The following is a 25,144-nucleotide window of genomic DNA, read 5'->3' as shown; positions in this document are numbered from 1 at the left end:
GAAGCTGGACTCAAAATAATGCACAATATATAAAAATAATCTTCAGAATACTGGTTATCTTAGCAGAGAGACAGGGCAGTAATAAGAGTGGAGTATGACTGGGGCTTCTGGGGGTATAGGTAATATTCTATTTCTTGCCCTGCATAGCACAGGTTTGTTCACTTGTGATAATCCATTCAGTTGTGTACTTATGACTTAGGCACTTTTCTGTATGTGTGTTATGTTAATAATAAAATCAAGAGAAAAGACAGCTAGATCCTCAGAGCCCCTTCCCAAGTCCAGGCAATTTGCCACCTCCTTGGACCTGGCAGAAGACTGTCCGCTGATTTACTACAGAGGGTATGATAGAGAATGTCTAGACTCAAGGGTACCAAGCAATGGTGAGTGCAGAGGTGCTACACTGAAAAAACAGGGGTTAACAGTAACTCTGTTTAATGAATGTTGAGACCACCACCCTTCTTTCTCTACTTGTTTCCCAGAATACCAGTATTTAGGATTGCCCTCTAGGCAGCAGATTTGAAGATTCTTTTCTGGGAAATCTGATCATTTCAAGAGAAAAGATCTAAAAATACTGCAATTAAAGTTTCCCTAAGGAAGTGAAATGGACAAGCCAGATCACTTTACCGAGAAGCTTCTCGTTGACAAATCCCACCTGCAGGCCCAAGGCTTTTCAACTTTCCAGCTTTCCGCTGGTCACCATGCAGAGACAACCAAGAATCACTTGACATCTGACGAAAGCACTAACCTGAAAGACAGACTAAACCAAAAGGCAAATGGGGACACAAAGACTCTGCAAACAGACAAGAGCTTATTTAAAAAAATCAAATCCTTAGAAAAGTAGAAGGTGCATCAATGAAATAAGAAGAGGATGTTAAAACATGAAGGAAGACTCAGAGATCCAAAAACAACTCTTAGAAGTTAAATACACGACAACAGAAATGAAAAACAAGTTGAGAAAATATCCCTGCAAATAAAGCAAGATGAGAAAGGTATGGTAAACGGGGCAAAAGAGATGAGATGAGTTAAGTCCAAGTCCAAAATCAGGGGCAGTATTCCACCAAGAAGAAACAGTGGAGAGGAAATACAACTAGTTTAAGAAAATGTCACAAAACTGAAGAAAATGAGTTTCCATAGTAAAAAGTTGCTCTAAGACAAATAATCATGACATTTCAGATGACCGAAAACAAAGGAAAGACATCTATCTCCAGAAAGGGGAAAAAAAATAGGAGGTTCAAAATTCAAAATGGTATGTGACAACCATGGAGGAACCAATTCAAAATTCTGAGTGAGAATGATTTTCAACCTAGATTTTTATACTAAATCAGATTCAGAATCAAGAGGGAGGAGAGCCTGGAGATTTCAGTCATAAAAGTTATGAAAAAGTTTAACTCGCATGAACCCATTTTCTCGGGAAGCTACTGGAGGAGATGGCTCTGCTATAGGAGGGAATAACCCAAAAAAGATGATGACATCAAACTCAGGAAACATAAGATCCAACACAGGAGAGAGGTAAAGGAAATCCTCAGGTATGGAGAAAAACAAGACAGGTTGTGTAGCAGGCCCAGCAAACGGCCAATTCAGATTAAAGCACGTTAGAAGATGTGACAGAGGTATTTCTAAAAAAAGTGAAATTGGTACAAGTGCCAGATGTTTCTGACATACTGAAAGGAGAATTTGATGATAAATTAGTGTTAAGTACATAGAAAAACTAAGCAAAAAAAAACTACCAAAATTTAAAAAAATTAAGAAAGGGAATGAAAAAGACAATTTAAATGGAATACAAAATCTTTTCCAAGGAAGTAAAAGTAAGTATAGACGACCACTTGGCTCAGCTTGGAACAGCATTTACAATCAAAATAAGGGCTGTATACTGTAATCTATTCAAAATTATGACATAACTCTGCTGGAAGAAAGACAGGCTAGGTAGTGTGCACGAATGTATACGCGTGCCTGTGAAAGTGCTAAATCCTTACTTTCCTTAATAAAAAGTCAACCATGTTTTATATTTAAAAAAATCAAAAAGCACATTATAATCACACCATTTACATATATGGAGACAGACAACTAAGGAAAACAACAAACAGCTAAAGTAGTTGGTGTCCTTTAGTCAAAAAATGAGCTGGAAGAAATGACATAAGCTAAGGGACTTAGTTAGGTATTAAGTCTTATAGAACTATTTGCCTTCTTAAATGCTATGCACATATTGTTTTGATAAACTCAAAAATAAAGTTCGAATCAAGCTTTTCTCAAAATATTCAATGAAGGAACAATCTTAATTTAAAATTTTACTCTCTAGCTTGTAATCTGAATATTTTACTTTTAATGTGCAACATATTTAACACATCTAAGCCCAACAGGTTTCCCTCTCTAATCATTCCCTGTCTTTTACAAATGCAAATCTCATCACTCCCTTGTTCAAAATCCTCAAAAAAAGTGAAACAGCTTGTTTACGAGCTTCTCCAAGCTGCATGATAACATGCAGTGTGTCTCCAGACTAATTTTCCTCCATCAGAAGCGTGCTGGAGAAGTGCTGCTCTACAGGATGAAAGAACAAATTCCTTATCTTGGTATTCAAGGCCCTTTTCAGGTGCTCCCCCCCACCCCCAACACTCCCCGCTTCACACCCCATTACCCACCAACACCACACCCTCTTCTTGTTAATGTTAAACCACTGGAACTCACGAGGGGCCCTTGGCTGTCCTTTTCCATATGCTCCTCTCCCTCCCTCAGCTCAAATGGCACCTCTTTCAGAAAACCCTTCCCAGTCTCTACAGGCAGAGGCAAGAACTTCCGTGTTTAGCCCTTCACTGACTGCCCCTGTGCTTTGATTATTTATTTCCTTGTGTGCTAAACCTTTAGGAGGCAGCAACCACTCACTCTAATGTTTCTGGACCAGAAGACACTGAAAACAGCTTCTTAATGTTTGGAGAACAAACAAATGAATCCCTTATTAACCCAAAGTTTAAAAAGACAGTATTTTAATTACCTTAGGGAAGATTTGACTGTCATAGATGTATTTGGTTATAGAAATATATCATGGCATTCATTCTTTGATGATAGAAATATCTGTACATGTGGCTAACCAAATTTTGGTAAGAATAATGTAACACAAAAATCTAATCATATTTTAAATGTACCATGGAGGCTTGCTATCTAAAGGAATTCTATGGGGAATGGCTATTAAATAGGGGAAAATGTCAGACCTCCTTACAAGCTAATAATGCAATCACATTAGAGTCCTTCTGAAAATCTTATTTTATTGCTGTAAATTTTATTTTAATGTTGAATTTGCTAAATAAACTGTGTGTATAGACAGGATCTATATATACAGAGACCAACCGAGACAGAGTGTATAGATAGATAAATAAGTGTTCTAAAATGCTATTTCTGCCCTGAAAAATAAGAGAACAGTTTAGAAAGGACTAATCAATAGCAATTTCTTGTGGGCATCTAATAAAAGCCAAAGACAAACAATTTTGTCTTTCAGTTTTAAAATATGAAATTGAAGAACGGAACAAATGTACAACCAAAGTAAACTCAAGCTTGAGGAGGAGCGCTTTCAAGTCCAAGCCACTAAGCACTTATTCTTTCTCTATATTTTTAAAATACATTTAGATTTTTTGACGTGCTACCTTTAAAAAAAAAAAAGTGGTACAACAAGCCTACCACCTTCAGGGCTTAAAAATCAAACAAAGCAGCCACTGTGTGTGTTTTTATCTGTATTACTCTTATTAACCTGTATTTACTTAAAGCCCTTAGTATTTGCCTTAAACACCTAAGTTTTGGGAAGAATTTTTTTTATTTTAAAATGCACTGTACACAAACACCTTCCTGGCCAGTTGTCCAGATGAGAGTAGCAGTAAGAATCCTGCTAAATGTTCAAGAGCAGTAGTGAGGGATCCTACGTTCCTGAAGTGAATGATCCTATTTGCCTACAGCCAAAGGAACAGCTTAAATATTCCTTATCCCTGCAGCTACTCTTCACAAGTCTTGAGAAGTTCAGACCAACGTGCTGCCAACCGTAGTAACTCTGGGAGAATGCAGGGTGGGGATCCTTGGGTTCACAGCTACCATAAGAGCACTTTATCCATATAATGTCCTTTTTCCATCTCCCTCACTCCTGTTGAAAGGCTGCCACCACAGTGGTGGTTCTGCTAAACCCCTATTTTAGCAGCAAAATATCAGGAGGACAAATTATGCAAATAAACATTGGTACACATAAATATTCTCTTATCTGAAACCTTTGAGGCCAGACTATATTTCAGAATTCAAAGTCTCTCATATTTTAGAAAGATAATGAGGCATATACCTTCTATCACAAATTCTCCCAGAGGGGGTTAGCACCCCATGAAAACACATTAATATCTCTACAATGGCTATGAATGTTCATATTAAGTGGGACAAATACCATCCTCACATCAGTTCAGAATAAGTTTTGCAATCAAATGAGTCTGTTGCAAATTCAGGAAAGAAATTTCAGTTTTCAGATTTTTGGATTTGGGAATTATGATTATGTATTTTGATCTGTATTTTCCAAAAATGAAATAAAATTAAATAAAGTACTTAAATTTTCTATGGCACTGAAGGTACAAAGATTCATTCCAACACTGAAAAACTAGAAGAAATTGATTCAAAGATACAACCTAATGTCAATCTTAAGCATTTACGTAGCATATGTATTTCATGATATCCATTTGACAGTATTTCATCAGTACTATGGCAACTGTTATGAGAATATAATAATGAAATGCTGAAATTTTCTAGCACTTTAAATAATCATATCTAAATTGAGGACTTGGAAGGAACAGATTTTTTTCAATCAAAAAAGATTATGTCCATTATATATGAAATAATGTCATCCAGTTACTCTTAAGAGACATTTTCAGTTTGGAAGATTCTCAATTATACTATAATTTAAATACACGGAACTGTTCTAAGCCTGTCTCCTACTTAAGAGAACTGTTGTAAGGTGCAGAGGAGATAACAGACATTTATATCTTTTACAGAGTACAAGGTAAATGTATGATCTTATTATAATTGTTCAAAAGAGGTCATCTTCCAGCCAGATTTCACTGCATCAAATAAAGGTAGTATTTGGTTTATAATTAGATTTATAAACCAATTTAGGCTTATATATTAGCCCTCAAACTAATCTTGAGGTACAGTGTTTAAAATCAGTAGCAATTCAGTAATAAACAAACCAAACAGACAAAAAACCAAACCAGTAAATATCTGAATACTTGAATAGCTAAGTTCCTACCATTGCAAACCCAACATCAGCCTTCTTGAGTGCTGGGCCATCATTTGTACCATCACCAGTTACAGCTACAACCTGGCGGTGTTCTGAGACAGTGCTGTCAATTATACCTGAAATAAAAGTAAATATTTGTGCTGTAAAAACATTTCCTTTAATTAATAAAGTGATTCTGCAGAATATCCTTGACTATCCAGACTCAAGGTTAAAAATAAATAACTAAACAAACAGAGAGAAATGGAAACTGCTGAGATGTTGGGCAAAGACCAACTCCAAGAACTAAAGTTACATTACAGCAATATCCTGTTTTAATCACTGAAGATAACACAATTTACTTGAGGTATCAAAAGGAAATGTATTTAGACTTTATTGGAAAAGATGATATCCATGATTCAATCTAATATTCAGTATCTATTACTATTTTAGGAAGCAGAACACATTTCTGTATTAAAAAATTGTGAAATAACTGTAAAATCTACTCACCTTTAACCAGTGTATGTTTGTCAGTAGGAGATGATCTTGCAAGTACTCGAAGTTTTGGCCAAATCTTGTCTATCCGCTCTTGCTCAATCTATAAATTTTTGTCAAAGTTAAAATGTACCCAAACCTGGTTTCACAATTCCAAATTAGTTATCTAGCATATATATCGGTGATTCTCAAAGTGTGGCTAACAGACCCACAGCATCACCGATTCCTGGGAACGTGTTAAAAGAAGCAAACTCTTGAGCAACGCCCTAGGCTTATCTTATCAAATACTCTGGGGTGGGGCCTAGCAATCAATGTTTTAAAAAGCTTTCCAGGTCACTCTGATGCAAACACTAGTTTGAGAACCACTGCTATATATACCATTATAAGATCAAATTTTAAAAATCTCCCTGCTATGAAATGGAAACTTAGCATAAAAGCTCAGAGAGTTTGGGGTCCCCTAAAATACACTCCGTACCAACCTTTCCAAACTGTTCTCCCATTACTCCCTTATACATGTTGTAATTCTGAAATTGGCCTAGACTGAAAAAAAGAAGTGCTCACTCCCTTTAGGGCAAATTTCTTTATCACTTGTTCTTTTTATTTCCTAAAATGCTAGTGTTTTGCTTCTTGAGGTGTGGGCTGTGTTTACTCAGGTGTGATGCCTAACACACAGTGTTATTCAATTTGTATTTGTTGAATGAAATTCCTAATATATTCAAAATATATCAACTTAAAAAATAAAAAACCCTTACCTCTCCTTTTTCATTTCTTATTCTTCTGTTGAAATCTTTACCTTCTAGGCACAGGAAATCTTCCCCAGGATGTAAAATACCACATTTCGTAGCAATAGCCCGAGCAGTATTAATATTATCACCAGTGACCATCCGCACAGTAATTCCAGCCCTCTGACACTTCTTTATTGCATCTGGTACCTGGTTTACATGGAAAAAAGTTCATCTTATCAAAGAAAACTAGTATTTCCAGTGGAAAAAAAATCCCACTGAACAAATATGCATTACTTCATAGTCTCACAAATAATGAGAAGTTTAATTTCATCTCAAGATATTCAATATTTCTTGAATTATTCCCAATAATCTCTTCTTTCCTCTTCCACAGCCACAGTCCTAGCTCATGCCTCATTTTCAGTTGTTACCCTACTTAATTTGTTTGGATTATTTATTTAGCAAAGGCTTTTTAAAGCGCCTTTTCCCCCTGGCACCCATTAGGCAATTCTTTCCTGGCTGGCTTTCTACCTTTCTGGTTTTACTGCTCAGACCACATCAGAGTAAAATGCTGGTGTTCTTTAGGATTAGGGTTGGCTCATTTTTTTTTTCACTCTTTATCTTTTAAGGGTTACTTCAACTACTCTTGGACTTTCAACTATCATCCGTGTGCCAATAATTTTCAAATCTACACCTTCCCCCTACATCACTATGAGAGCTGGACTCATAGTTCTACCAGAAAGGTGGACAACAGAATTTGGGTGTCTAGAAGTGTGACTATGTTTTCTAAGCCTACCTATCTAATAGGACCTAAGGGTCATCTGACCTCTTCCATCTCCTTTACCTTACACATCCTTAAGGGCCAATGAGTCCTGTGGGTTCTATCTCAAACCTTCCCTGCACCCTGCCCCCACTGCTTGTTGCCTGAGTTATTGTAATAGCTTTTTAATTGGTATTCCTGTCTACGTGTTTGTTCCTTCTTTAAAACATCCGATATAGTTAACGATAGTTCTTTTTCTAATACACTTTCTTAACAATATGATTCCTCAACTATTATACTATAAACCACAAAGTTCTCATGTAACAGAGTATCACATTTGAGGCTCAAAATAGTTTTCTAGATTTATCCAAAATTTTTCTCTACTATTCACAACTTGATAGATGATAACCTATATATTACTTCTGTGCCTCTGCTTCTACGGTTCCCTTAGCCTAGAAAATCCTTTCCTGCTCTTCTCTAACCACAAAACCCACACTGATCCTAGTAAAGCAGAGGTTGCAGATGCAAATGCCTACAAGCCACGCAGGTAACATCAATAAGGAAAACACAAAGCGACAAACGTGAGATGAATGCCTAAGGAAAGAGCTACCTCGCTCCAGCCTATTTTTACTGTGGTGGAACTTGCCCCAGTGTTGACAGAGCCTGCGATTTCATGAGAAAGCAGAAATCTAGATTTGTGTGTATTTTCTCAATATTTAATGTTTTAAACACACACACACACACACACAGACCGTCCAAAGATAACTTGACTGAAGGCTAAATCTGGCCTGCAGGCTGCCTGTTTGTGACTTCTATTGTAAAAACAATTTAAACGTAATGTCTCTGGGAGCGTTCATGGTGGAGTGTTCATGGGCCATCCTAGACAGAACTGTGCCTTCACATGATACACACGTCTGTGACAGCTCGTTACATCATATTAATTTGTTTATCTGCGTTTTCAGTAAGTCAATGAGCTTCTTAAAGGTAGAACCCTCATCTTTTCATCTTTGCATCACCAATGCTTAATACAACGCCTTTCATTCACTTAACGAATAAGTGCCTGGCATGTAACTGGAGCTTAGTTGAACTACTGAATGTATCTATATGTTAAGATTTACATTGTAAAAGTACTTCCTTTCACCGTGTCAACTCTTAGTTATCAAATCATTGGAGGGGACCTCATATGCATTCACTCAAACTAACATTTACTGAATAGCAGGCATCATGCTAGGTGCTAGTGACAAAGAGGTGAGTGAAAGGACAGTGTGTGCTCAGACTATTGAACAACCAAAAAAAAATCAGTATTTGATTTTGAAAACACTGGTCGGCTATATAATTGTAATATATATTCTGTATCTCAGCTGAGATAAAATGTAACCCAAATTTGCCCATCTAAGCACTCAATGATTGGTGGTATCCCGAGATCGTTTGGAATAGGAGAACAATGAAAAGAGAGGGAGAAATTGGTCTCAGGTTAAAACTATGTTGCAAATAATATTTAAGAAAGGCGAACTAACATTTATTAATTGCCCAGTAACCACCAAATACTTCGACTTAAAACTCACAAACAACTTCCACTTTTACAGATAAGAAACTGAAGAGAAGCCAAGTATCTTCTTGGAGTACCTATGGATATGTGATAAAGCTGGATTTGTTCTAGACATCTAATTAACCAAGATTTTCTACAGCAGAACTGCACAGTCCAGAACACCCACTCAGAGAAAGCTGTTTCATATCACAGTCTCACTGTAGTCTGTAAGCACCCATCTCATTTTGAGATACTGAAAAAATTAAGTGCCACTTAGCATGTTTAAAAAAAGATAAAAGTCTCCATCAACCTCAATGCCAAGAGCACAACAATATGTTTTTCAAAGGACAAAAGCTGTAGACATCCTGATTTAATATTATATTCAGATAAGATTTAAGCCATAAGTCATTGTATAAAACTTTGAATGGTCTTCCGTTGACAAAAGGTTGGCCAACATTACCCCCCCCGGATGTTTCATAGGCATTTGAATGAAAGGCCAAAACCCAACACTGACTTTATCTTGATCTCTACATATGCTTCTTCTGATTCTCTTATTACACTGGTAATACCATCTATCACCTTCCCAGTTACGCAAGGTAGAGACGGATTCCTCCTCCTCTATAAGATGTCTAATTGTGGAGGTGTCTAATTGTGGAGGTGTCTCAGTCCTAAGCCTTCTTCTCCAGCTACACACTTTCCTTGGGAGATCTCCTCTAGGCTCATAGGTAAATTCTCCAGCCTACTCCACTTTCAGGCTCCTAGGTCCAAATGCCTACTTGACATATATTTGGATGTTTCAGATGCCTCAACAATGTCAAGAACAGTATATCCAAACCCAACGTATTCATTCTTATTGATATCTCCATTTATTTTGAAATCATCCCTTTCTTGCCATCCTCCCTGCCACAACCCATCTCTTGCCTGGGATCACTGCAATAATCTTACTGGCTTCTCTGCTTCTACTACTCTTTATTTCTAACTCATTTCTTATACAGTACCCTAACATGTATTTTAACATGTAACATGTATTTACAGTATATACAGTAACATGTATTTTAACAACATGAATCATGTCACTTCTTAGCCTGAATTTCTTTAATTACTTCCCACTGAATTTCAGAATAACATTCAGAGCCCTTATTGCTAGTAAGGCCAAAGATAATCTCATCTGCCCTGTCTTGTCCACACTTACGGCCACAGTGGCCTCCTTTCCATCTTTGAAACAGCTAAATACTTTCTCATGTTCATGCCCCTGCATTTTTTTTTTTCCATTTTCCTGCAATATTCTTCCTGTAGCTGTTAACACAGCTGGCTCACTTTCAGCCATCAGACCTCAGCTCAAATGTCATATTCTCAGAGATTCTGAATGTGGTTCCCCTCAGTTACCTTATTTCATCATCCTGGGCACAACCCTGCAATTGTCTTATCTGATGCCACCCCCCACCCTATGCCATCCAGAACATAAGCCCTATGAGGGCAGGGACCAAGTCTTACTCCTCATAGAATGTCTTCTCACTTGGCATACTGTCCATGTACCTATCATTTGTCTGTCTGGTTGTCTTACTTCTCCAGAATATAAATTTCATTACTATTTTGTCTGTGCAGAATTTCCAGTTCCTAGAAGAATGTCTGGTACCACACACTAGGCACTGAATTAATTAGTTGACAGTCACTAACAGAAGCTGTTTTTGCCTTTGTGCTTTGTTCATGTTGCTTTTTTGCTCAGAATGTACTTACCGCTCTCTCTCTTGGTCTAGCTAATACCACCTCATCCCTTAAGACTCAGATCAGGTAATTAGCCTCTAGAAAGTCTTACTTGACCCCTCCCGTGGTTAATATAGCATAGTGGTCTTTTACGCACACGTGTTTTAGACAGAGCGGGGATCTGATCACAGAGCTCTATGGTCTAGAGCTAACCTCTACACGTCTCAATTTTTTTTCATCTGTCAAATAAGAGTAATTAATACTCATAACTCATAGAGGCAAAAGTTAAATGAAATAATACATGTAAGGCACTTGGCATGGTATCTGCCACACAGTAAAAACTCAATAAAAAGATGCTATTACTTTAACTAGGTTGGGGGGCTCATGTTCTGTGCTCATATAACACGTTCTGTATGTATCTAACAATGCACTAACATCCTGGGTTGTGATTATCATGTTTGTCCGTCCCCACCGAGGGCAGTGACTTCTTTGAGGCCAGGGACCAGTTCTCAAAAATCTTTACATCTCTATTACCCTAGTATAGTGCCTGGCACACAGGAGTTGCTCAATAAAGTAAAAAAAAAAAAAAAAATGATTTAAAGAAGAAAACCAAATTCCAGGACTGCAGGCTGTCCAATATGGTAGCAAGATGTTTAAATTTAAATGAAATAAAATGAAAAATTCAGTTTTACAGTTGTACTGGCCGTCCCTCGAGAACTCAGCAGTCATATGTGGCTAGTGGCTACTTTACTGAACAACATATAGAACATTTCTGTCATCGCAGAAAGTTCTATTGGACAGTGCTGGTCTAGAGACTATGAAAACAAATAACTTAATGGCATTTATTATTTAACTTAATATAAACATCAACTGAAAAACCTACCCAGTTCAAGGCACTGTGCTAGGTTATGGTGCTATAAACACACAGGATCCCAAAGGGAAGCTTTCTAATTAAAAACCATAAACAGGTAGCATATGCATCATAAGCACTTATTATTTCACTTATCTTGGATTCACATAGAAAGCAATAAGATCACAAACACCAAGAATTGTACTAGAAAATTGGTTACAGTTAGCGCCTAGATCCTCTACAGTTAAGCGATTCTGCACATGCAGAACACAGAATGTTTCACCACCTCAGGTCTCACAGGATCTTCAATCCCCACAACAGCAATGCATGTAAGGCCGGTGACAATATCATTTTCATTATCCCACTCTGGCTCTGGTTCTCCTGCTGGGAAATCTCTGAATGCAAGACATATGGTTCTCAAGCCTTCTGATGCCATCGGCTCAATCACAGTTTTTACAATATCATCACGGTCCCTTGGTCTGAATACTTTTGCCTCACCATTAGCACTCAAAATTTTGAAACACCTAAAAGGAAATGTTGAATACAAACATCAATAATTAACAAAAATCATGGTGAATGCCATTTAAGTGAACTGGAAGGGCTAGAAATCATGGGATCTGATATCTGGAATTTAGAGAATTAAATATGTTGCATTTTTATACACTTAAATCATATTCACTTTTCACCCTCCCATTTACAAAACAGACAGTTCTCATTTTTTTGGTTCTCACTTGATAGTTCTCCACTTTATCAGTTACTCTAGATAGTCTCTAAACTTAATCTTTTGGAAATGCAGAGCTTTTCAATTTTCACAAAGAATCACCAGTGGCAGAGGAGCATAAACTATACACCTGTCCATTTTAGTACAGGATTAAACGCTAATTTTAATTAACACAAAATTCACAAATATTTTCTCTTTTAAAGTAAAATGCCAAATTCAATCAACCCCTTACCTGAGATGCGGTTTCATCACCTATACTGTTTTAACCACAAAAGAAAAAAAGTAACTTACTGTTAAAATAAGCATTCTATTAGAAGGAGAGATAATGCCAAAATAGTTTTATTTTCAGTGAAACTAACTACAACCTTTATCTATGTAGTGAATAAAAGTTACACTGTATACTTCCCTATTTAAAGTTTCTTTTTTTCCCCACACTGTCTCTACGCTCTTCTCCCTTCGTGATGCCACCTCCTCCTGCTTCTAGGCACGTGACTCCCAAATCCACATCTTCTGTTTTGATAGTTTTCAGAAGCTTCCCATCACTGCTGAAGAGTTCCACTCAGATCTTGCACCAGGACCTTAAACTTACTGCACGTAAAACGAAAAACTGCCTCATCACTGGCCCCTCTAATGAATACCAACATTACTCCCAACAATTTCAATGTAAGTCTAAAATCTCACTTGAATACTTACTTTTTCCTCATCATCTAGGTAGTATGACCTCCTAAGTCCTATGTATTTGTCCTCTCAACAGTCTTCTGAATGTTTCCTCTTCTTTCTAATCTCCTGACAATGCCTTCTTCTGGCTCTGACTTTGAGCTAGACCTATTTTAATAGCCTTTTAATTGATAGCTGTCTCCAGCTCATCCTTTTTTTCCCCAATCCACCTTTATTCCCTGATACAAGAATTATCTTCGATCACAGCTCTGATCATTCCACCACCTGATGAAAAAATATCTGGTCTACTTAACTAAGTTTTAACTGCTCAGCCTAGCATTTAAGAGCCTCCAGAACAAAATGCAAATATCACTGTGGAAACAGTTACTGTATACTTACTACGTATCAGACTTGATGCTTTATATGCATTATTGTATTTCACTGTCACAGAGTTGGTGGTCATCACCTTCTTTTTCAGTGGAGGAAAATGGAAACTAAAGCAGAACCTGCCCAACATCCCACAGCTAGTGAGTTGCAGAAGAGGAGTCAAAGCCTAACTGGTTTTGATTCAAAAATCTCCCCTATACCATCTCTCTGCTACACCCAGCAAGCCATGGATGCAAGATTTCTAACCTTTCACACTAAAATCAGATAACCAAGTACAGTGGGAAGGGAGGAAAGCTCTGTATGGCATGTGCGCCACAAAAGCCATCAGTAATCAGCTTGCAGTCTGTGACTAGCTATTCCCCCCAAACGGCCTGTATAGTCCCACCTTCCTTTCCTCACATATGGCTTCCTTCACACCTTGATGTTCTTACTTCATACCAAAGCCTATCTTAAATGCCAAATCCTTCATAGTACCATCTCTCATCCTAAAACTGTGTAAATGTTTGTCATATATTATGCTTTCATTTATTTATATACTTGTCTCTCAAACCTGTTAAGACTATAATCAGACCATAATCTGTCAAGTGTTCATTAAGATAACACTGGATTATAATCCACATATAAGCAAATTAAAAGTAGAAATCTTTTAAATGTTACAATTTCAAATGAGTTCTAATTTTCCAAAACTGCTCTTAAATTTTTTTTAAGGTTCTCTACTTTTCTACCGAAATTAAAGAAACCAAAACAATTTCAACACCTGTAATAACACATAAGCATTAGGGAAATTGTACATTAACATGTAATGTCAAAACTGAAGCTACTGGTCTGCATAAAGACAGTACAAAAGAAAGATTATCACTCAAAATGACAGGAGATATTTAAATATGACACTGCAGCAGCACAAATATGATAAAACCTCACTCTGATAAAAGGAAAATTCTCAAGATCTAGTTTCAATGCTTTGCTATTCTAAAAACTAGTCTATAATTCATTCATCACATTTTTGAGTCTACTATCTACAATGAAGCATTGAAGATATAAACTTGAGTTTTTCTTCCTGGGAGGCTTGTATTTTTCATGATCCTACATAATAACAGGATCAACATGTCTAATAAAAAATATCAAGGTTTATTTATTAAATCTACCAGATTGAATGTAATGGGCTTATTTTGCCGACAGTGAAACACTAAGAAATAAAAGAAGCTGGAGCATGAAAATGGCAGAACACCATGGGCAAATATCGGGATACCATTAAAATATACTAAAAAAAACTCTGAGGTCCTATCAAATGCCTGATGTTCACAAAAAAGAAAATAGCAACAATAACAACATAGTAGGTATTCCATAAAGCAACTATAATTAGCAATTTATTCATCTAAGCATTTTACTCTTACTTTTTCAGAATTATCTCAGATGCACCCTTGCTGAATATTCGATAACTTCCATCTGAATTTTTCAGGACAGTACTCATGGACTTCCTAACAGAATTGAAGGTGTAGACTTTGTACAGTGCTTCTTCTGGTATTTCATTTCTAACATCCTGATAATCCCGTTTTAAATCCAAAAGAAGTCCCAACAAGGCACATTCAGTTTTATTACCAACATGACGAGGTAATCCACCCTCTTTCTCTGGTGGCTATAAGAGAAAAAGGTTTAGAAGCTAGTATCATCTTGTTTCTCTATGGCAGTTTAATTTATAACGTAAAATAGAATGCAACATTCTAAAACAAAATTATATAGGAAACTTCTACTAATATCAGCATTTCAAAGAGGGACACAGAAAGGTAAGGTAGAAAGGAGCTCTGGGGCAAGAAAGACATGGATTCCAATCTCAGCCCTGCCAGTTACTAGCTATGTGAACTTTTGGCAAGTTACTCAACTGCTGTGGTCCTCGGCTTCAGCATCTGGAAAACAGGAGCATTTATGACCCAAGAATTAAATGAGATAAGACATACAAAGTTTAAAGTTGGTTCCTGACATGTAGTGGGACTTAATAAATTTTAATTCCTTTCTTATCTCTTCCTGTTTTCATTGAGGGTTTATATTAAATAACTCAAAATTAAATTTACTTTACAAATTTTTAAGGCTTAAAATAGAAGTATATACATTAAAGCACTGTTGCCTTAAATACATATAAAAACTTTATTTCCCTCATAGTACCTTCACAAATACCACCTTATATGTCATCATAACAGTATTAAAGGCAGACATGACTATCTTTACCTAACAATTAAAGAAAGTAAAACTCAGACTTTCAGCTAGTAAAAGGCAAAGCCAGATCTAGAACGAAGATCCCAAAACCTTCCAGTCCAATCATCCAATTCATGCATATTTTCACTAAACAACTTGTAATTTAATTTTGTTCATGGTCTGCATCCATAAATCACTAGAACACATGTCAAGTCAAACAGTTTCATGCTTTATATTATAAATAAGACTTTTAAAACTTGCAAAGTTGAAAATATTTTATTCTAAGGTAGCACAAGTCTAGAATTACTTTATTAAGTAAGTTCCAAAAGGTCTAAGGATCACCTTATAGGCAGGATCTACTGAGAAACCAAACAGAGTACAGAGTAAGCATATATAAAACACAGTATTTTAAGTTGAAATCTGGCTTCAAAATTTTCTGTAGAACATTGAGAGTTGACTTTCTACAGTAAGATAGCTTGCTCTTTCACCAAATGAGCTTAATAAGAATTTAAAGTTAAGAACTTGTTCTGGTTATAAGGCTTGAGAGTTTCTTTCTAAACACAGAAAATTCAAAATATAGGAGGAGAAAAATAAAAGTAAACAATGTATATGTTGATCAACAGATCTTACTCGTAACACAAACTGTATCAAAAAAACTTATATGCATTATATGGATATATGCCTTTCAAAAACTTAACACAATCCAGTTCTTCAGTTTATATCTGGTAATGGTAGGTCTGAAGAGCTACATATAGTCTAATCACTACAAATTGAAAATTTAATTTTCACATATAAATTAATTATTAAAAAAAACTTACCAATATTTTTGATGTATAAGCACAATTCACAGAAATTCCTGTTACAAGATAGGACAAAATATTTGGTGGAATAGCTTCTGGTTCAGGAATCTTTTTATAATGTTTTTCATTTATGTAAGCTTGAACAACTGTCATTCTGTTCATTGTCAATGTTCCTGTTTTATCTGAACAAATAGCTGTAGCATTTCCCATGGTTTCACAAGCATCCAGATGCCTTACTAAGTTATTATCTTTCATCATTTTCTAAAAAAAAAAAAAAAAGAAAAATCTAGTTAAGCTCCATATAAAACCAATCACTTCATTACATTAAAATGATTATAAACTGCTTTAAAATCAGAATTAAAACTTCCAGTTTAAGCACCAATTTAATACTGGAAGAATTTTAGTATATCTGACCTATTGAAATAAGCTCAAGAGAGTACTAGCTTTCTGTGGTTTCAATCACTTTATCGCTACATAACATAACCTAGTAAAGGAATACAGATACCTGTATCCACACACAAATCACGTGGACTATATGCCTCCAATAGCTTCTGCAAAGTGTCCCTGCATTACAAGAGCAACCACAATCTGTGCTATGTACAGAGGTACTTACAGCCATGCAAGAGTGTATCACATTTAAGGATTAAGCCTCCTTATTAAGTGGAAAACAAAAGATTCTTGTATCAAATCACCAAGGAAAAAGTAGCTTTTATCAGTTAAAATAGAGAGTTTGTGGGCATGTAGTTGCCTGATTTTTTTTTTTTTTTTTGACTCTGATAGATTAACATATCAGAACCAGAATGGGTCATTTTATCTTTTCCATATGCTGGTACACTTGGTATTCTCTTCCTTACAAACATCTCTTCCTATTATTTACAAGAACAAAAAAGACAGTTTCTAAAAAACCAAGAGTTTTCACTAAAACTAAGAAGTATCTAAGTTAAAAAGCTTGACAATTCTCAAAACATATGTGGAATGGGTTAAAAATTATAGTTATTTTACAAAGCGTGTTCCATGACTACTAATATGCAAAACACTGCAAAAAACCGGTTCCTTGAAGAAATAAACATGGTGAAGATGTGTACCTTCCAAAATACCTGTGATTTGCATTAATATTAAAGATTAAAAGAATGAAGATCTTCAGTAAAGAAAGTGTGTTCAATTTTGCAAAACTCTAACAGAGGATCCATAAAGACTACATACCTCAGTGAAAAGAACAGTTAACTGCTAACGTTTGGGTGAAATAAACTTTTAATAAAAGTTTAAAAAACAGTAGTTAAAATGCTCTTATTTTCTGTTAAAGGAACACAAATCAATCCTGCTTATATCTTTTTGATCAATTGAAAAATTAATAGGGCTGGCCCCACGGCTCAGCAGTTAAGTGCGCGCGCTCTGCTACTGGCGGCCCGGGTTCGGATCCCCGGGCGCGCACCAACGCACCACTTCTCCGGCCATGCTGAGGCCGCATCCCACATACAGCAACTAGAAGGATGTGCAACTACGACATACAACTATCTACTGGGCTTTGGGGGAAAAAAAAGGAGGATTGGCAATAGATGTTAGCTTAGAGCCGGTCTTCCTCAGCAAAAAGAGGAGGATTAGCAGGCACGGATGTTAACTCAGGGCTGATCTTCCTCAAAAAAAATGTATCACTTTGATACATTTACCATTTTATTTTTGAAACAAAAGATGTGAAATACTTGAAAAGAAAATAAACTCAATAAGCAAAAATTATTCTTATCATGATAGATCTATCATAAACTACCTGGCAAAACTGGAGATAAGAACGTTGGAGGAGAAACTATGACTAATTATATTGCTCACTGTCAGCAATGCTCCTTAAGGAGAACTGCTAATTAACATTAGAAAATTGACAAGAACAGCATTCTTCCATTAAGTATAATTTTATTCATGAAGCCATTTTGAAAGAAAGATCAAGTCCAAGCTAAACTTTTTCTAAAAAAAAAATCCAATTCACCTTTTCCATATAAGAAATAAAATTGATAAAAATAAATTAATAATCTTCAAACAGATTATTACTTTTGGTAAAGAGCAGTCAGCAAAGCCATCAAAACTCATTTTTAAGCATTCTACTTGGAAAACAAGAAGGATTGAGCTACTGTAAATCGAGTGGTCAGAGAAGGTGACATTTGAAGAGATGTGAATAAAGTAGGCGAGCAGATGATTCAAAGGAATGAACAAGTGGGCCGGGAGGTGAGAAGATCGCTGGGATATTTGAGGAACAGCAGGAAGGCGGGTGAGTTTGGACCAGAGGGAGAGAGAGGCAGGAGAGGAGCATCAAGAGGTAAGTAAGAGCCAGACGGGGCAGAGCCCTGCAGGCTATAAGGAGCTTGGATTTTATTCTAAGTGTGTTAAGAAGCCACTGGAGAGTTTTACACAAAGAAATAATATTATCTGGATTATTTCTTTAGAAACACGAGTCTACCTACCATGTGAAGGCTCGACTGTGGGGTGATAGGGGTGGAGGAGCAGAAATAAGGAGGCCGCAGAAGATCAGACACCAGCGAACCCTCTTGCTCTTGTACCAAATGTAAATGACAAACGTTCTTACTTTAATTTTACAGATGGAAAAAAGGAGGGGACATGACTTGACATATAACTATCATACAATGCATATTAAGCCAGAACCCTGCCTAGCAGAGTTGCGCTCAGTTTTGTGTCAAGGCTGCCCTCCCAGGAATGTGCGGGTCTCGATGTACAGAGATCTTCAACTGGGGGAAGGAGGAGGAAATCAATGACAGCATTTCTAAAGAAAACAGTGTAAGTTTATGGAAATCTACTTTCAGAACCAGAAAGAAAAGAGCAACCAGATGTGCATTTTCTACACCAGCTGAGACTTTAAACTTAGTACACCTCCTTAACTATTTTCTACTTACCTTGACTGAATAAGCCAGGGAGATAGTGACTGCAAGTGGAAGACCTTCTGGTACAGCCACCACCAAAACCGTAACTCCAATAATGAAGAACTTCACAAAATATTGTATGTAAATTGGTGTGCACTCAGCGAGCCACGGCCTCTTCTGAACCCAGAATGTATCAATTACAAAATATAATACTAGAATGATAACTGTGATGGCAGACATCAACAAACCTTTCAGTATACAAAAAAAGAAAAATGTAATTATTTAAATATTCCACACACTACCGAGTGTCAGTTACATATTAGCCACTGGAAGAATTATAACTGGTTTGGTAATATTCATTTTAATTTCTCTGAGAAACAGATACCTCCCTTTCTGCACCTAACTCATCACATGACATTGTCAGATTTAATTTCTGCTTCCAAGTATAGCCCTATCCCCAGGAGAGCTGGGAGAAAAGCATTTATGATTCTTAAACTAAATTATATCTTTGGGTCTTTGACTGAAGCTGAGACACAATAATAGGCAACGACAAGGAAACACCAAAAACTTAGCATAGGCTGGTGCTTTACATGTTGGCAACTTGCCTAATGCTGAAAGAGAAGTTGATGCGAGTCTGACAAATGGGGAGCCTTGGAATTAAATATTCAACTCTACATTTTTTAGAAAAACACAAATTATCTGAATTATTATTTCTTAATTTCTTTTCATCTATCCTTAATGCTTTATTAACTTAGAAAACCAAGAATTAATCATGTATTACAAATCTTTGACCGCTCTATTTTATAGGATATTTAGTCCCTTATCAATGAACATTAAAATATAAGACACATCCACATATCTGGGTCTAATAACCCAATCTTCTGTCTATTAAATACCATCACCATCGTAAATCCGCCCTTTTCCCCAACACTATATGAGTCGGTATTACCGTTTGGCTACATATTACAAAAAGCAAATATTTGCTATTAGATAATAAGCTTTTTAAGGACAGAAGCAAAAACTTAACTTTTCCCGACATATTCCTAGGAAGAGAATGATGCCATTTAAGTGATTTTAATAACACATGCTGATTTAGCCACACGTGTTCTTTTAACAAAGATGGCACTGCTGGAGGGCATGCTCTGTTTTAAGCTCAGAGCTCTGCTTTTTTTTCTCTAAAGAGTGGTTCCATTAACAGGAGTTTTCTAGGGACGGCAGTAGTTTAGTAACTTCGGCCTCACCAGGATGATGTTCTAACTAATCCATTCAATTTAAGTGAACCGTAACTTCTGGAAAAACAGATACCTAATTTTTTTTCATGGATAGTCAGTAAAAGGATGAGCAAAATATGTGGTGAAATTTCTTTTTATTAAAATATAGTTAGGTAATCTGTACTGAGTAACCTCACTGCTAGCCGTCTCTCTACGGCTCCCAGAAATTCAGAGATGAGAGCACAGGCCTGTGAACTGGGACGACTCAGGCGCTACTCCTAACCCGACCACTCGTTACCTAGTTGCGAGAGGACACTTCCTACTAGTAAAATGGAGATAACAGCTCCCAAGCTGTAATGACATTATGAGGATCGACAATAACTCAAAAGGCCTGGTTTACTGTGGATAAAAACGAAAATATTTTTAACTCCCTTTCCACTCACAAAGCAACGACTTCCAGCCTTAGATGTGTCAAAAGCTGATTTTTAAGCAGAAAGTTAGTGTATTTTAAAACAAAACACCTTCTTTTCTTCTATATATTATACCTGCTTTGCCAATCTGAACAGCCAGCTTTGTAAGTTTCCCTTGTAAAACAGACTTTTCCTTTTTTGGCAAATTTGCTTTCTTTTTGTCTTTTTCATCACCATCTCCACCTTCTTCACTCTTCAAAGGCTGCATTTCCATGGCTGCACCATCCTGGGCTTTTGCTACATTTAAGAGCAAATATAATTTCAGCACATTTTAAGGACACACAACTCTTAACATTTTCAAGCAATTTTTGAAAAAAATCAAGTTTCTTATAGAAACTAGAAAAGGCTTAAACATTCAGCTTTGTGTGTATGCACGTGTATGTCTACCCAGAGAAAATAAGACAACAGCAACAATAGGTTGGGAAATTTTGAACCAGAACTGAGAATGCTGTGCTCGGTAACAGATATGAGGGTTAAGAAGAAAGACAAGGTCCTTAAACTAAGAGCTAAATCCCCAATCACTTCTCTTCCCAAGTGTTGTGTTAGATAATGAGACTCATTCCAAACAGCAGAAATCCCTCCCATATAAGTTATGACCATAATGTAGAACATTATGTATGAGCATACATACAGAGAAATGTACATATGCTTACAGATTCTTAAATAAATGCAAAAAAACATTTGTTATATATTTTATTATGCATTTTTTGCTAGCAATTATATAGTAACCAATGTCAGAACACCCCAAACGCTTAAGTTTAAAGTTAACTACATCTGGATTTTTCTAAGTTTACTACCCTAAGTCGTAATTAAAATCTTATTATTTAACACTGTAAAGGCAGCAAGAGTAAGGCAGTGACAGGAAGAGAGGTTCCCCAAGTCAACCTAGATTGTTGATTTTCTCTGTTACATGTATCCTACTTTTGGATGAATATAGTACACAGTAGATACATTTTTGGATATAATGAAAATAAGTTAACCGTACTTTTATCCTCCTGAATTTACCTTTGTTGCGATTCTCAATAGCTCCATCTTGTTTCTTATCTGTAGGAACAAAATGGGAATTAAAGCTTTCCAAGAGAAATGAATACAGCCCTGCTAAATTATGCAAACGTAGGTCACATTTCTATAACAGAACTGTTACACAATGGTGTGTGCGTTTGTGTCTGTGTACAGATTAGAAGCCATTTGGCTTGTAATGACCTGCTGGGGCAATCACTCCCTAGGTCTTGACCACGGGGGAACACTCCAAAATAATCTGGGGCATCTATTCTTGTTTGATTTCTCCATAAGACTTTATTCTTTTTTATGCTGTAATAAACCCAAATATGGTGCGAGGGGTTTTCAAACTAAATATAGATATAATCCTAAGAAAGCAGAAAAAGACAGGGGTAGAAAGGGAGAAGGAATGTCATAGGAAGACAAGTGGCATGCAGGACAGCTTTGATGGAAATGAGAACAAAAACTATGTATAAAAGATGGGAGAGGTGTACAAAATAAGCCAGTAAGATTACCAGGTAAGGTAATTCCCAAATTAGCTTAGATGTGGAGAAAACAGAAAGATGAGAATGTCTGAAGCAACACAGTAATTAAGGAGGGCATGGGTCTATTGTTTGCAGTAGGTGGCATAATATTAAAAATGACAAAGAGGAAGTGGAACCATTCAGCCTACTTTTCCTCCAATTTTTCTATCAAGGAGAGCTATCTTCAAACTGGAAAATGTGGAACAAATATGGTCAAGAAGGAAGAGACGCTCAAGATAGGTGAGGAGATAGTAGGAGAATACCTAGCTACTTTCAGTGAGCTCAAGTCTGGAGAGAGAGACGACAGCCACATTCCAGACTTGGAGGGAACTGAAACAGATTACCCTGGACTGCTCTGGAGTGACCACTGAAGCAGTCAAGGGAATGGGAGGAGAGGTGGAAATCCACGGATGGAAAAATGGTGTTCCATTCCAAAAAAAGAAACCAAAATATTGCAAGAATCAGAAATGGTAGATAATCGGTTAGATGTTAATTCCTGGCAATAATCTTGACTGGATTAATAAAAACAGGGGTATAAGGTCTTAGAAAAAAGGGTGCTTATTGGAAAAGACACTGTGGGGTCAATAAGAATCAAGTCATGATACAAACTTCTCTTTCTTCTTTAATAGGGTCCATTGACTTTAGTTTCCTATAAATTAGGATCAACACAGTGTACAGTTAAGAGCACAGACTCTTGAGCCAGACGAGAGGGTTTGATCTGTCACTTAGTGGATTTTTGACCTGGAGCAAGTTACACAACCTCCATAAGCCTCAGTTTACTCATCAGTAAAAAAAGTAATAGCCTTTACATCTTATGGTTGTGAGGATTAATGAGATTACGCATATAAAGCACTCAATAAATGGTATGGTATCATTACTACTGGTTTTCAAATTGCCTTCCACTCCACCTTAAGAAAGCCAAGGCGGCACACGGAAGGCTATCATGAGGACTGGGACAGGGGAAACCTAGAACGTGGGGCTTGCTATCCTCGCTTGCAGCCAGAACTTTTCAAACACATTTCAGTTTGAAATAAAGATTTCATAGCTAAAGACAAAACTCAAAGAACAAAACACCCAAATATTAAAAACACTCCTGTAGTTACAGCAAACCAAGATTTTAGCAAGGCAATTATTTTAGAAGATCTCAAAATACTTATGTGTGTGAGATAAATATGCGCTTACTTTCCTAAGTAACATTAAATAAATCTAAGTGGTTAAACCACAGTTAACTGCTGTCAACCTAGAGGGAAAAACTCTGGAGGAGTGATCCTGAATGGGAGAAAAGGGTGGTACAGCAGAGACCCAGAAGTAGGGTGGGGAGGGCTTCTTAAGAAAAGTACCATGCCCCTCAACTAAGTGATTCTGAGCTGTTTCCCTAAGTATGACAGAGTTCCTTACAAGATCCTTGCACATAAACTATGGTTATGAAGTTTGTTGACGACAGATCACTTGGAGGGAGAGCAAATACAATGAATCAAAATAAAAAAACCTTGACAGTTAACGATGGGTTGAATATAACAAGACAAACATAACAGGTGTGAAAGTGAAGTCTTGTTCTTATGTCCAAAAACCAACTGCCTAAGTATAGACTGGGAAATGTAAATGCCAGTAGAAAACCTGAAAAAGACTAAAAGCTCAATGGGGCCGAAGTGTGATACGGCTGACAAAGAAAGCTACTACTCAAGTAGCAGAAAAAAACAAGCAAATACAAAGTGCGAGTTGAATTCATTTTGCTGATCAGATGACAGGGAGATTCTAAAACTGGAGGATTAACAGAATAAAAGCAATGGAAGTGTTCGAGGACATGCTGAATTTGTCTGGCCATGGTCAAGCGGATTGATGTATTCACTAAAGACCCTTCATAGACTATTAGGTCTAAAAGAAAAACTTCCCTTTCGTTAATTCTACCACTTGAAAGTACAATATTGGGTAATTAACTTTCTGTACAACTTTTCATTTCAGAATCTCATGAAAGAAGTGTATTTTTTTGTACCAGTTCTGACGATCTTGGTTGCCATATTTCCAAATACCAATTCTTACAGTAAATTGCTATTCTTACTTTTCTTTTCCTTTTTCTTCTCATCTTTCTTCTCTTCCTCTTCACCTCCAGCTCCAAGTAAGGTAAAGATAATTCCAGTTTGAGAATTTACACCTACAGCGGTAACTACCATTCTCCCAGAGCCTTCCATTACATGAGTACCTACAACGACAGAACACTTGTTTTTTATATTCAATAAGTATGACATTAAATAAAACCTAAATTCTTGTGCTTAAGGTTTTAACTCTGTAATAAGTCATATCTGAGTGCAAATCTCACTCTACCACTCATTTATCATGTGATGTTGGGCAAATTATAACATCTCAATTCCTCGTCTGTAAAACAGGGAGAACAGGTCCTACACTTTATAAAAACGAGACTCAGATGAGCCTATAAATGTAAGGTGCTTAGCACACTGCCTGGAATTTGTAGCGGCTCAATGAACGCTCAATATTTGTAATTATAATCTTATTATTATTAGAGACATTTCTCTGAGAAATACATTGCTTATAAAGAAATGTGCTTATAACCAAATAGATTCCACAGCAACAAATGCCGTATTTCCCACACTCTACCCCACAACCTCTACCTAACCCAGGCTTTCTACTCCAGCCTGCCTAGATTACTGCAATAGCTTCCTAGCTAGTGTGTCTTTCCAGTTCATCCTGAAATCAGTTTTAATTTTCCTAAAATGTGATTTTATCATAAGCCTCTCACGGCTGAAAAACTTCTGACTCCACATTGCCTCCTGGATTAAGTCCAAAGTAGTCACCTTGAAATCAACCAACCTTTCAAACTTTTTCACCCACTACGCTAACAAAAAATTCCATTACAGAAAGCTAGAGAGCAGAGATGGGGACACTGATTCAATTCTGACCCTGTCCCTCATACCTATCTTGCAAGTTGGCAGGCATTATATTCTTATTTTCTAGAAACTTGTCCAAGGTTACACAACTATTAAGTGGCAAGGCATAGATTCACTCCAGCTCTGTCACAG

At 36.6% G+C, this 25,144-nt stretch overlaps 1 protein-coding gene across 7 annotated transcripts in view; it reads right to left on the bottom strand.

Moving 5' to 3' along the window:
• Positions 1-25,144, bottom strand: part of ATP2B1 (ATPase plasma membrane Ca2+ transporting 1) — a 120,681-nt gene that overhangs the window by 20,098 nt on the left and 75,439 nt on the right. For all 7 annotated transcript variants that reach the window (XM_058568680.1, XM_058568682.1, XM_058568683.1 and 4 more), the window contains 10 exons: positions 24,169-24,309; positions 21,592-21,630; positions 20,662-20,823; positions 18,939-19,153; positions 16,060-16,302; positions 14,446-14,687; positions 11,573-11,810; positions 6,475-6,654; positions 5,738-5,825; positions 5,261-5,367 (listed from right to left, as the gene is read on the bottom strand). In XM_058568680.1, the coding sequence (XP_058424663.1) occupies positions 5,261-5,367; positions 5,738-5,825; positions 6,475-6,654; positions 11,573-11,810; positions 14,446-14,687; positions 16,060-16,302; positions 18,939-19,153; positions 20,662-20,823; positions 21,592-21,630; positions 24,169-24,309 (1,655 nt within the window). The remainder of the gene's footprint in view (positions 1-5,260; positions 5,368-5,737; positions 5,826-6,474; positions 6,655-11,572; positions 11,811-14,445; positions 14,688-16,059; positions 16,303-18,938; positions 19,154-20,661; positions 20,824-21,591; positions 21,631-24,168; positions 24,310-25,144) is intronic.

The sequence above is a fragment of the Diceros bicornis genome, chromosome 25 (genome assembly GCF_020826845.1).
Source record: "Diceros bicornis minor isolate mBicDic1 chromosome 25, mDicBic1.mat.cur, whole genome shotgun sequence".
NCBI lineage: Eukaryota > Metazoa > Chordata > Mammalia > Perissodactyla > Rhinocerotidae > Diceros > Diceros bicornis.
This window is presented reverse-complemented; position numbering and strand designations above follow the sequence as displayed.